This window comes from Balearica regulorum, chromosome 7 (genome assembly GCF_011004875.1).
Source record: "Balearica regulorum gibbericeps isolate bBalReg1 chromosome 7, bBalReg1.pri, whole genome shotgun sequence".
Lineage (NCBI taxonomy): Eukaryota > Metazoa > Chordata > Aves > Gruiformes > Gruidae > Balearica > Balearica regulorum.
Genome location: NC_046190.1, coordinates 34,200,609 through 34,213,406, shown reverse-complemented (window position 1 = coordinate 34,213,406; position 12,798 = coordinate 34,200,609). Strand labels below are relative to the sequence as shown.

Sequence of the window (12,798 nt, the reverse complement as noted above, 5' to 3'; positions counted from 1 at the left end):
GAAAAGTGATGCAAGAGCAAAGGCCCTTTCTTAACTATTAGAGGTTAAATAATTATTTACTATTCAGACTCTGTAGTTAGCATGTTATCATATTCTCCTGCCCTTCCAGCCCTTTCATCTAGTTACCCTGTTGCTCAGATGGCTGACTGGCTGATAGTTTGGGTTTTTTTTCCTTGTTTCCCTGCTTGTGTGAGAAAGGGTGACAGCTGAAGTGAAACCTTAAATAAAATGGAAACAAGAATGCAGTACATTAAGTCGAGCATTTGTAGAGTTGGATATGTTTATTAGAAAGTATTACATATCTCCAATGAAGTGTTCTCTCACTTGTTTAATAAGTGCCAAAGCTGAAGCTCCAGAGAGACTTGGGTTATATTTAGCCTAATCGCCAGGCAACACCTTTGTAAAGTAGGTAATGAAGTCTGATAAAACCTTGAGCACATCTCTTAGGAGCTGCCTGCAGACTGGCTGAGGGCAGGTCACTGACTGCCGCTGCCCTGCTTAGGTGACTTCTGTCAGGTTACGGGATTGCTTCGTGCCTCAGTTTCCCCATCTGTAAATAGGCGGCCGTGATCCTGCCCTCCCCTTGTAAGTACTTGGGGTCTGTTGCTGCGGGCTGTTGCATGTGAGCTGGTGATGTCCTGTTGTGATAGCGGCATCTTAACAGATGTTGGTGTAGCCTTTGCACAACGATTCATGTGGTTTGACCTGCCCTTGTTTCTCCTCTTTGTCTTTTCCTCCTGCGTTTTAAATTTAGAATCAGTCTCAGGGGGCCTTTTTCTTTTCCTGTTTTCCCTCATTACTATTTTTTTGTGTCCTGTAGAATAACTTTCCTCTATTTTTTTTCTGTCCCTCCATGTTTTTTCCCCTTATATCCTGCATGTTCTTTCTGCAGCTCGTTTCTTTTGTTCACCCTTGCCTTCCTCTTGCTGTTCCCGTCTGTCTTTAGAGCGGCATTTTCTCTCCCTTCCATCCGCTGGGATTTCCTTTTCACCTGACTCATCCCCTGTCGGTACATCCCCGCTCAGTCAGCTCTCCTTGCGCTTCTGTTCCAGGAAACCCAGCCAGCAGGGAGGGAGATAGCCTGCTCGTCTTCTCTGGGGCGAGACCCGCTGAAGTCATGGCTCTCTTCCCCGCTCGCCCACCGCAGCGCCTGGACGAGGCAGGGCGTTTTGGGCAAAGACTGCACGGGGGGTGTCTAGGAGCCCGTTATTCCCTCCTCCCCTTTCTCCATGCCTGGCTTTTGCAGCGGGGCCGGGAGGTTTCCTGCTTCCTCCCACGTGCTGGGGAAGCGATATGGGGCCCCTCGTCGCTTCCCCAGCACGTGGGAGGAAGCAGGAAACCTCCCGGCCCCGCTGCAAAAGCCCCGGGACCGGGCGCTGTCGTCTCCGAAGCCGTTGCGCCGGAGCAGCCGGTTGCTGCAGGGAGGAGCAGCTGCGGGGGCGGCAGGCAGCAGAGTCAGAACAGATGCAGAGACGGGCAGGGAAATGAGATGGTTGACTCGAGGCAAGGTGAACGATTTCAGAACAGGAAGGGGGGGAGCCTTTTCACGTCTGCAGTCGGTTTCCACTTCAGCGTCCTTAGTGTAATTACCACTGTGCTAGCTAGTCCTGCAGGCAGAAAGAGAGGATCTGCATGCTAAGCTGTATGTTTAAGATATAATCGTGCTCCTGTACTTTGAGCTTCTGTGGTAAACACTCTTGCTCAAGCACAGTGAGGGAAAGGAAGAATATACGGTGTAGTTCCCTTTTCTAGCTGGTTTTCCACCAACGGCACAAAGGAAAAACGACAAAACACAAAATTCTCCTTTCTTGTATAATTAGTAATTGTTATTCTGTTTTAACTTGTTTTGATGGAAGAATTACATCAGTGTTTATACTGTCCTAGGGGTTTGATGTGCTGAGCTTTTTTTTTTTAATTGGTTAATTTTATTTTCTTTTTCTCTTTTTCCAACAGACATTCAAGCCCTTGGTTGGAAAAAGTGTATACAATTCAATTACTGCAGTAGAATTCCTTGTGGACAAACAGCTGGATTTTATAACTGAAGATAGTGCCTTTCAGCCCTATCAGGTAAGAAATTTGTTTAGTGTGTAAATACTATCCATTTTGCTTAGTTAAAAACCATGTGTTTATTATTTTAAATGCCTTTTACAGTCAAGTTCTGTGTTACAGGAACAATTTCCTATTGATTATTGGCAGAGATTGTCGCTCATCTTGTGAAAGATTATATTGAATGCTGTATCTGATTCTAGTGAATCTGATCATGTCAATGAGTACTACACAACTAATATTATTGAACCATTAATTGTAGAGCAGAAAAAAGATTCTGCTGAAGCTGGGTTTTCATTTCTAGGTCTTTGCACTACTACAGTGATATCTGACTGGGTTTTTTTGAGAGTGAGTAGCAGAAAATGTTAATTTTGTAAAAAAGAAAACACTTTCTCTTGCTATGGTTTCTAAGCCTGCTAAGATTTCCAATATCCTTGATTTTAATGCTGCCTTCATTGATTAGAAACATTAATATATTAATGTGGGTGTATTTAAAGAACAAAAGAAACCCTGATCCCCCCCCCCCCCAAGAAGGTCTAAATATCTCTTTTATGACAAATAGAATAACATTTGATACTTCAACTTGTGCTGAACTGATTGCAGTTAGAATAGCCATAAATTCTTTCTTATGGCTGAGATGATACACTGCAGCGATACAGAAATAGTACTTTGAGACTTGGAATAACAGATGGCCCTGAATAAATGCTATGTAATTTTGTCCTGACACCCCTTCTTCCCTCCTGCTTCACCAAGATTTTTTTTTCTTCCCCTCAATACCAAATATAGAGCTAGAAAAAGAGAAGCGACTGACAAGAGAATCCTGGGGAAAGGAGAGGGAGGTTCAGTTTGTGGAAGGGCTGGTGCTTTTTGTGTGTCTGTGGTGGGGAAGCCAAACGAGTTCAACGCTTCTTGTCGGGGTGAGGTTACGTGTTATGACTCGAGCTGCTGGAACAGCTTAGCTCTGCCACAAAAGACTGTTCCCCCCCACGCTAGCACCTTCAGCCTTCTAAGCCACCACAACCTTGATTTTCAAAACTGGGAAGGAGAGGGAAGCCTGTGATGTTAGTGAGCTGAGCTGGATTAGCCCAGGGTGCTGTGGCTTCCTCTAGGGAGGGGGTCAGGATGATGCAATGCAGAGTGGGATATCCTCCTTTGGCAGCAGCGACCTCTTAAATCAGCTGAGCCGTGAAGTGTAAATTCACCCTCAAGAGTCCAGCCGCAATCTTCCAGATTCATTTTACAAAGCAAATACTTGTGCTAGCGTCTGTCCTTTGCTTGAAGTCTATCAAGATCACATCTCTGATATCATTCATTCCAGTAAGAGTAATCAATCTCCTTTTGGCAATGGATCATTTCTTACAAGATGAGCTGAGGAAAACAAATTGAATATATGAGAAGGACTGCCTTTTGTAAACCAATCCTAGTGCCAGGCCTGGCTGGCAGTAAGAGCAGTGCTTATATGCATTTTAGGTCCTTCACTTCAAGGAGGATTTACTGATGCAGACACAGAAGCCCCTTAATTTGGGAAGGTGCATACAAATTGAAGGTGTCATTTTTGAACATGTGTCATATGAACAGCTGGCTTTATAATATCTTGGTAGATAATGCTGTAATTAACAGCATTAGCACCTTCAGTTGTAAAAGAGGTGTTGACCAAAAACTGGTACAAAGCAGTAGCTTATGAAAGATAGAGGCCTGGTCTACCTAACTCTTGGCCTCCATTTTTGACACGTAGAGGGCAACTGTCTGTCAGAAGTGAGATTTCCCTCTCATGCCTCAAGCAGCTACCTATTAAACCTGCAATGGAGGCTGCTGATTGGTATCAATCATAACTAGTTTGGTGACAAGAGATACCTAAACTGTCTGTTTTAACATTACAAGAAGGCTGCCGACGGAGATTCCTTTTAAGTAGTAAGGCATCCAGAATTTGCATCTTAACTGGCTGTTGCTCAGATTTCAAATGTAGCTACGTAAATTGAGCTTTCATCAAATAAGGATTTCTTTATATGAATGTTTATAAGAAATTTTAGAAATTACTTTCATAGGCATATCTCTTTGCAGGGCTAGCAATGTCTCATTGCCAAGTGTATGAGTTAATTGTACAGATAAGAACTTCAGTGAATTATAATGTCTTTAAGAGAACAGCAGCTATTTTTTAAAATATGCTAACTGGGTTATGTACCAGCAGTGTGTTAGAAATATTAACTTGATCGTTAGAAGACTGTTTTCTCTTGAAAGACACCTGAAGTGGGAGGATTGTCTCTATTAATTTGTTTTACTTGTTATTTTTTGGTTTTGCTGGAAATCACATTCGCAGCCTTCAGTCACTTAATGTAGGGTAGTTTTTACTTTGTACCTTTTTTCTGGAAGGCCTTCCTTTTCTTTGCCATGAAAACAGGTCCTAGATAAATCTTCGGTAAACTTCCTGTGAAAATCTGCTTTTCTAAAAAGAAGAAAAAAATGGCCTTTTTGTTCCCTTGCTTGATCTGGAATACTGTTAACCTGCTTTCAAGCAGAAGACAGAACTGAGGAGAACCAGTCTGTGCCGAGATGAGTTAACTTGGAGTCTTTCTAAATGTGTTTAGTTTAAGCTCTCATGGCTGTACGTTTTCAATATGAAGTCCTTAGAGACCATGGTGATCTAAATGCTTTTTTATTGCATTTTGCTGGTAGTGCCTAAAATTCCAGTACCTTTCTGCCAAAACAAACAAAGTTTGAATCTGTGTGGGAAGAGTCCATTTCACTTCAGATACAATTCTTAACTACTGAGTAATTTTTCCCATCATTGTGTATACTTGTAATACTAGTGATGGGCAGCAGACAACCATTTGGTACGAATTCTGCTGAGATCAGTTCTGATCAAAAAACGCAGTGCTGTTTAACTTAACTGTTGGGCTAAGGGGCTTCATGAATAAGGTGCTGCTGTCCAGTTTAGAGGTGACAACTGCTCAAGGCGAAGAAAACAGCACACTTGGCATCCTTTTAACCTTGGCAGGAAAAACAAAGTTTGAATAGGCGAAGAACTAAATTACTGTCGTTAGGAGAAGTGGTTCTTCCAGAACAAGAGTAAAGAGTCTTTGGCAGGATTCACTGGGGAATCGTGAACCGTGGATTCCCATGCCATCTCTGCTCTTCGCATAAATAAACGTTTCAATTGTTAAGAGATTCAACAACCTTCGTAAGAGCGAGATGAATATTGTTATTAAAAGTAGGGTATGCAGCTGTGGTATACTAGCCTTTTCCCATTTTTTTCATATCTTCATAAGGTTTTTCTATAGCAAGTATTGCCACTTGTCAGTGAATTTGTCCTTTACAGCTGAATGTGCTATGTGATTTGTCTTTTCCCTTCCATGTATACTGTTTTGAATCCTGCCCTTCTCTGTAAAAATTCCTTGGATTCTGTATGTGTGGTGCCTTAAACACCAACCTACAACTTGTTTCCTGTAGCTTTTATCTCTGTTGTTTCATAGAGGATATAAACAGTATTATTGTCTACGTGAAACTTGTGTGTGTGACTGAGAGTGACTCATTCATTAATCTGGGATGGTCAGACCATTTAGTCATGTAGTTCTTTTTATGGTGGTGACAAGGGGATCTTGAGGAGAAAGCAGATATGAACATTTGCTGTGGTACTTTGCTTAGCAGTGAAATGAAAATTATGTTCCTTTGCAGGAAGTGATAGACATAAGATTTACAACATGCATTTTCTATGTCACACTAGTATCTGTAGGAAATGTAGTCTTGAAATGTGATGTGCAAATCAGGGCTGCAATACTTTTCTACTTTGTATTCACAATACTTTGTGATTAAGTAAAAAATTATAAATATGTTGGTTTTATACTGGCTCTTGCTGTGGACTGAAAATGAACCATGCTTTCAAATATGTTGGTTATTAAAATATTTTAAGCAAAACTATAGTAAGCCTGCACAAATACAAGTGTTACTTAAATAGTTCAAACTGTGATGGTTTTCTGTAATGTGTGACTTGTACTAGTCTGTGACAGCTTTGTATCTATTCGTTACAATACACATAGTAAGTTAAGCAGCAGCAAAGCTGATCATGCCTTTTATTTATTTAAGCATTGTAGTTTACTTGAAGGACTATAGATGGGGATGTGAAGCATTAAAGCTCAGCATATGGTATGTGTGACCTCATCAGTGTGGTGTTTTTGTCTGGGCAGTGTTTGGCAGTACCCGTCACGGGCACTGTTGGGCTGAAGTGTGTGATTCTGCTGTTACTGGCTGAAGCAGCTGGAGTCAACTGCATTATACTTTGGACAAACAAATAAAGAATAATGAAAAGTGTTTTATGTCGTGTTTTTCCGTAATAATACACTTCTGGAAAGACCTGGAAAGACTGCTTTGCCCAAGCAGTCAGTGCATTTCAGCTGTGTGTATGAGTTGGGCAGACCAGGGTGCATGATAAATGATGTATTTCCAAATATATACACACACATTTTGTGGGATATGTGCCCAAAGGATTTGTGAGCACACAGCACTGGAACAAACATGCGCAGTTGAGCCAGGGCAAAGAATTCAAATTAAGTTCCTTCGCAATCATTAAACTTCCTGCAAAGAGGGTATTTCACTGCTCAGGGAAGGAAGTGGAAGGCTGTGCATACCTCCTGCATACTGGGTTTTTAAAAAAACAAAACAAAATCCCCAAACCAACCCTGCTACAAATTAATCAAGAACACGCTTCAGTTCTTCTCTTCTTGAATCCACCCTACTTACTCACATTTTCTTTCAGTACAATTTTTTTTTTTTTTTTTTAAGACAAGCCTGGTTGCCCTAGTGTTTCAAAATGGTAAGGTCTGCCTGTCCACCTCTGTGCTGAAGGTTGCAGATACAAAGATAGGGCACTGAGAAATCCCCTGTGGGAGGTGTTACATGCATAGTGATAGGTGTGTGTACTTTGCTCTTTTTCTAATTGTGCATTGCACATCTGGGACCTAACAGGTCAAATGTCTAACACACCTTAAAGGTTGTTAAAGTAATAATAATAAACTTTCTCACTAATCATGAAATAGGTACCTCAGATTCAGGACCTAATACTATGCTAATCTTAGTTGATCTATTACAAATTGAAGTTCCAAATGCCATGAAGTAAGGCTTGAGAAGAGGACCTTGTGCAACTCTAGTACTCTCATTTTCTGTTTATTGTGGGCAGACATTGGGTATTTCAGGCCTGGATGCTTTTGGGTTTTGTGACTTGTTTGCTCATAAGAGCAAGCCAATCATGTAGTAAGGCTTGAATAGTAATAACGTGTACACATAAAAATTCTTTAAACATCTTGAAACAGGGATAAATAATATTTTTGTCTGTTTTTTTAAGCACCCCATAATCATACAGTGCACTCATCTTTCAGACTTCTCTTAAACTGCGTGTTTAAAAATAGCTCCTGCAGCTGAAAATTGCTTTTCCCATAAACTTGTACCTCCACTGACCAGGCGGGCCCAAGCTTTTGGGTCAGTCCCACCCTTTGAGGTTGACAGAAGCAGCTGAGGAACTTGTGGTGCTGGCAGCCGTGGCCGTCGTGTGCTCGCCTCCTGCTTTCATTTCCTCCATGGGCGACAGAAGCACACACAACTTTCTGCATCTTTAACTCTTCCCGGCGTTGTCTTTAAGAGCCGTCTCTATTCTTTCCCATGTCTCTGGTGTCTGGACCACCCATAAGCAGTCCAGCTGGCTTCTCTGGCAGCGTTGTAAAGAACGATGGTCTAAACAGCGTGTTACCGACACATCTATGTTTAAGTGTACGGTTCCAACGTGAGGGGAAGCAAAAGGCTGCATCCAGCTAGAAGTGGGTCAGATGACTCATACCAGTCCTTGCTCCCTGTTACACATGTGGGACAGAAGAGTTTCATTGGAGCGCTTGCGAGGAGAGAGGAATGAGGGAGGAGGGATTGGCACCCTCCATTTGTAGAGTCAGAGGGTGATGTATGTCATCTCTCCTAAGCTTGTATTTGTGCTTCCATTTGAAAAAGAGCTGCTTCCCTGAGGACTTCATCTGTCTTTATTCTTCTCAAAATAGGTGGAATAAATTTGTACCTTTCTGGTTTACCTTGATTTCTTAAGAAATAAGGGCTTTAGTAATTTTTTTGTCTCTCAGCGAGGTTTGACACAGGAGTGGAGTTCTTCCAGATCTGACAAGCCTTAGGGAAATCAGCAGCATGGAGGGGAGACCATCAGTCAGCAGGTGGGTGGCGTAGCTGCCACAAATAGTGTGATCTTCCAGGTAGTAGTAGGATGTTCAGGTGGAGCTGCTGAAGGCCATGGTAAGGTACATAAGGAGGAAGGGGAAAGAGTTGTGAAGTCCCTGGGATAAGCTGAGGTTGCTACAGCGGAGGTAGGTTTCAAATCCATAGGAAAACAGGTTTCCTTCCTCTTTTGTTGAGAAACTTATTTTATGTTTTTTACAATTTTTCAAAAATCACAGTTAGTTAAATGGTTTGACTTCATTAATGCTACTACAGGAGATAGCATTGAAATAAATAATTTAAAAGTTAGGAATTCAAAACAGAACAGATAGAACAAAACTTGTTTCTCCTTTGAAGGTGAAGATCAAATCCTTTCACTCAAGTATTTTAGTGCTTCTCCAAAGCAGTTTTGGGATTACTGAATTTACAAATCCATCCAGTGTTTCTGGGTGAGGAACTTCCTGTGTTTGATCACAAATGATTACTTTTTTCACCAATAAAAGCCCATGGAAAAATACCACTCAGTAGTAAGAGAAGGGTGCCTTATCCTCAGTTCTGTGTCCTTAAAATTTTCAGTCTTCACATTTGATTTATTGAAAAAAAAAAAAAAAAAAGAAGCTTGAAGTATTTTTCTTAGGTGATGTTGTTGACCAACACTATTTTCATAATCCAGACACAAAGTCAGCTCCTACAGAATCACTTTTTATAACCAGATGGTGCTTTGCCAGTATGTTCTTGCTTTCTCAAATAGCTGCTGTATGTTGGGATTGGGAATCCTTAGTGCTTTGGGGAACTCTGAGGCAGTTCAGAGGTTAAATGAGGGTAAAATCCTGCAGTCATCATATAGGAGTGCTTACCCAGGGAGGGAAAAGAGTACGCCTTCCTGCATTTCAGGTAGAGGGGGACCTGAATTTCATGGAAATGAATTCTTACCAGAATTAAGCTTTAGCTTGATTTAATAAACGCAATAGGTCATTTGATGAAGTTGTCATGGTTTTGTTTGTTTTCATTCCTTCCTCTGATACAGCATTGCTTTGTTCAGGGCTGCTACTCTTAACTTTTTCTTACAAAATGTATTTTTGAAATTACATCTGATAGAAGTACTAATTTGTACTGTAGGGTTAGTGCTTCATGAGAACTGCTCCATAGCCTTCAGTGAGCTGCAGTTAGTACGGGTTGAGAGCTATAGCAGTTCCAGGTGTGTATATGGAATTCCTTTTCCAGGCCAGACATCTGGGAAGAAAATAAAGTAATTTTACACAACTTGATTTTTTTTTTTTTTAAAAAATTGAAACCAAGTATGAATCTTACTGTTTTCTTAAACATTGGAATGACTTTACTAATACACCAAAAAGTGCAGTATTTGTTTTGATGTAGAGGGCCTGGTGTACAGTGCATTTCCTGCTCAAACTTAGTTTCTTTTTAACAGTATACAACACAAATACAGTTTCAAAGGGTTTTTTTGCTACCATTGTTTGTAAATACTGTTCCCCCCTTCACTCTAGCAAACATTTCCTGTCTTTTGAATGGAATTAAAATTAACTATTCCTGTTTTTCCCTGCATCCCCCTCTTCTTCTGTGTGTCTGCCAGCATTACTGGGAGTAGTATTTTAGTATGTTTAGTGGGTTTGAAGCACAGTAATTTCTGTGCATCTCACAAATTATTCTGTATTTTATTATTTTAAGAGTGAATTTTAAGCATACAGTTTAGAAATTACATTTTAACCAAAGAGGCAGGGGTTTTACCCAGTTTTAATGTTTTCTTCCCTTTTTCTATCTTCTTTTCACCACTCCATGCCACTTTGGTTGACAGCAGATAAAATTAAAGCAGATTTCAGGATGCATAAGACTTGGTGGCTAAAGTATGGTGCTTGACAGGCTCTTTCGTCCCCCCCAAGCGGTGCAGTTCAGTTTTAAATTATGTTTTTAATAGGATTGTTTTTTGTTCTTTGTGCTAGTAGGTTATGGATGGAAAAATATTGTGGAAAAATTCAAGCGTTCTATCAATTTTAAATACCGAATGACTTTATTAAGTTGACCCCAAGGAGCTTATTGCAGCAACAACTGAAAGGTCCGTGTTTTCTGATTAGCAATTTAATCTTTCCTCTTTGCAAGTCCATTATTTGTCTGTTCTATAAAAGGCACAGCCACTGCTTTCTCCAGAGCTGCAAAGAGCTGTAGTGTAAATCCAAATATGATATATATCCCAGCTGGTCAGACCTTTGTTATTTATAGGGAAAATTCCTAAAATGGCTCCAGCAGGTCAGAATGGAGCTGTTAGCAGAAAAAAAACCCCACACAATGATGGCTGCATTGCTTCTGATACTGCCTTGGAGCAGAGGAAGCATTTCCATGTTTGCACAGTGAAGGGCTCACTGTTGTATGCCCAGCCAGGGAGCTGGAGCGTCTCTGCACCATATCTCAGAGACCAGTTTCTTTTTCTGAATGAAATTCTGCAAGAAAATGTGCTAATTGTTTTCCCAGCCCAGATGCATTGCTTCTTTGCAGTGCTGCCTTAAATCTGTTAGAAATTAACTTTAAAAAATTCTGTGCAAATACAGTGGTACTTGTTTAAAATGTGAGAGAAATGTATTTTATTCTGAATTACCTTCCTATTGGTAGCATGTTGGCCAACACTGTTATGTAGTACTAGTCTAAGAAACACATTTTCAAACAAACCCCAGAAAACTACTTGAAAATAAAATATTAATGGAACAGTAATTAAGTGGACCGAACTCCACTGAAGCTGGCTTTCAAGAACGTTTTTTAAGATATTTGATGTATTCTTTCCTCTTGACCAGAAGAAAAAAAAAAAAGGTTAAGATATTTTTATTGTTGAGAAGAATTTGTATTCTGCCCATAATCCCCATGAGTTAAAGGGGGAAAGGAGCTGGAAAGTTGCATGGTCCCAGAGCTCCTATTTGGTAAATAGGATTGAGGATATTTGCAGAAGAGACGGTAGCTCTGTGACTGCTGGCAATCTAAGTTGGTAGTAGTTCAAATTACAGAGCAGAGGGTCGTTCACAAGGGTGAGATACTCCAATGCATGTTTCTAAGAGGTGGTGATTCTAGACCTGTCGTCAGTCTGCAACATATTGGGTAGTGTTCTATGGTTTTCTTCTGCAGATTTGAATTGAGAGACCTTTGCTCTTTAATACAGTAAGCTCTTAGTTATCAGTAGTCTTGTCAAATAATATTGTGTTGCTGAGTAATGCAACTGATAAAAGATTTGATGGAGGTAACTACCGTGAGATAAGAGATGAACTATCCGGTCTGTCATTATTTGTGGTGGCGGTATACAGCTTTCCAACTCTGCCAGTTCAAGCTGCCGCAAGCAACTTCCGCTCTCCCTGATGAAATGAAGATGTGTCCTCTGTAAAACAGTCAGTCTCTGAGCAAGAACTGATCTCTTGGCTTGGTTTCCGGGGGCATTGGACTGCCTTTCTAGCAGCCCACTAGTCCAGATAACTGATGATCAATAGAACGTGCTTTCTTTTTTGCTTATAGACACATCCATCCATACAGCTTGTCCTTCAGCTGATAAGGTTTGGGGAGTTGTTAGATACCTTCTGAAAGCTTCTTAACAATTCACAGTGTCTGGCTCTCAGTTTAAATTTTAATATCAATGTACAAAAGATTTTTCTCCAATCTACTCGCTTAGCTGCTCTCCTTGTTAGCATCAACTTCACTCTGCTAATTGCTTGCTTTAGGGAAATGTCTGCACTTTGAGGTTTATTTTCCCATAGTGGCATTGAGTTGCTTGGTAAGTGACTTAAAGGCTTGTTCCAGTATCACCACATGACTTGGGAGTTACTGGCTGAGTGGGGCAGGACCAGTACTCCCTCGCTGTTTCTCTTAGGAGTAGATAAAACAAAATGCAAAATTAGGACAAAGCTGCGTGTTGCTGAGGTGGTGGTGATAAATGTATGGAGCAAATGGGTGGCTGTATCATCAAAATGAGAGAAAAGATGGACATGGAGCAGTGCTATTCACTTGACCTTTCATTCGTTTGTACATGGAGAAGAACGCAAGTGGTACAGACGGTCGCCACAGCACTCTAGGGGGAAGCTGATAGCCCACCAGGTTTGTGGGTAGGAGCCACTTGTTTGGGGAAGTCTTCAGGTCAAATGCTAAAAGATACGTCTGTCACTCCAGGAGATTTGGCTTTTCTGGCTCAGATTGTCCCAGCTGCTTAAAGAAAGGGTGACATAACCTGTGAGCATAAGGGTCATCTTTTTTTTAAATCTCTATTTTCAAATGCCAAACTGTTGTAGAAGTCACTAGAGCAGTTTTTAGGTTGTTTTGTGACAATAACTGCCTGGCTTAGGTTTGGTTTTGCTTATCCGTTGGTGGCTGCTTGTTTCCCTGCTGCATGCTTGTTCCGTACGCTGCTCTCGTTTCCCTTCTGCCTTTCCCTACTAGATTCTCATCTACAGATACAGGAATAACAAGCCGACTTGGAAAAAGAAGTTTTGCAGCATACCTGTTTCACCTGAGACATTGGAAGTCTTATGGGAAGGCAAATACCTCTTCTTTATTTCTGTGTTTGTG

The 12,798-nt window shown here is 40.9% G+C and overlaps 1 protein-coding gene across 12 annotated transcripts in view; it reads left to right on the top strand.

The window, feature by feature from the left end:
- The window catches only part of JMJD1C (jumonji domain containing 1C), a 168,619-nt gene that overhangs the window by 108,687 nt on the left and 47,134 nt on the right, over positions 1-12,798 (top strand). For all 12 annotated transcript variants that reach the window (XM_075758833.1, XM_075758829.1, XM_075758830.1 and 9 more), the window contains one exon: positions 1,954-2,067. Coding sequence is in view for 4 of the 12 variants with exons in the window: in XM_075758829.1 (XP_075614944.1) it covers positions 1,954-2,067 (114 nt within the window). In the remaining 8 variants the exon portion in view is untranslated. The remainder of the gene's footprint in view (positions 1-1,953; positions 2,068-12,798) is intronic.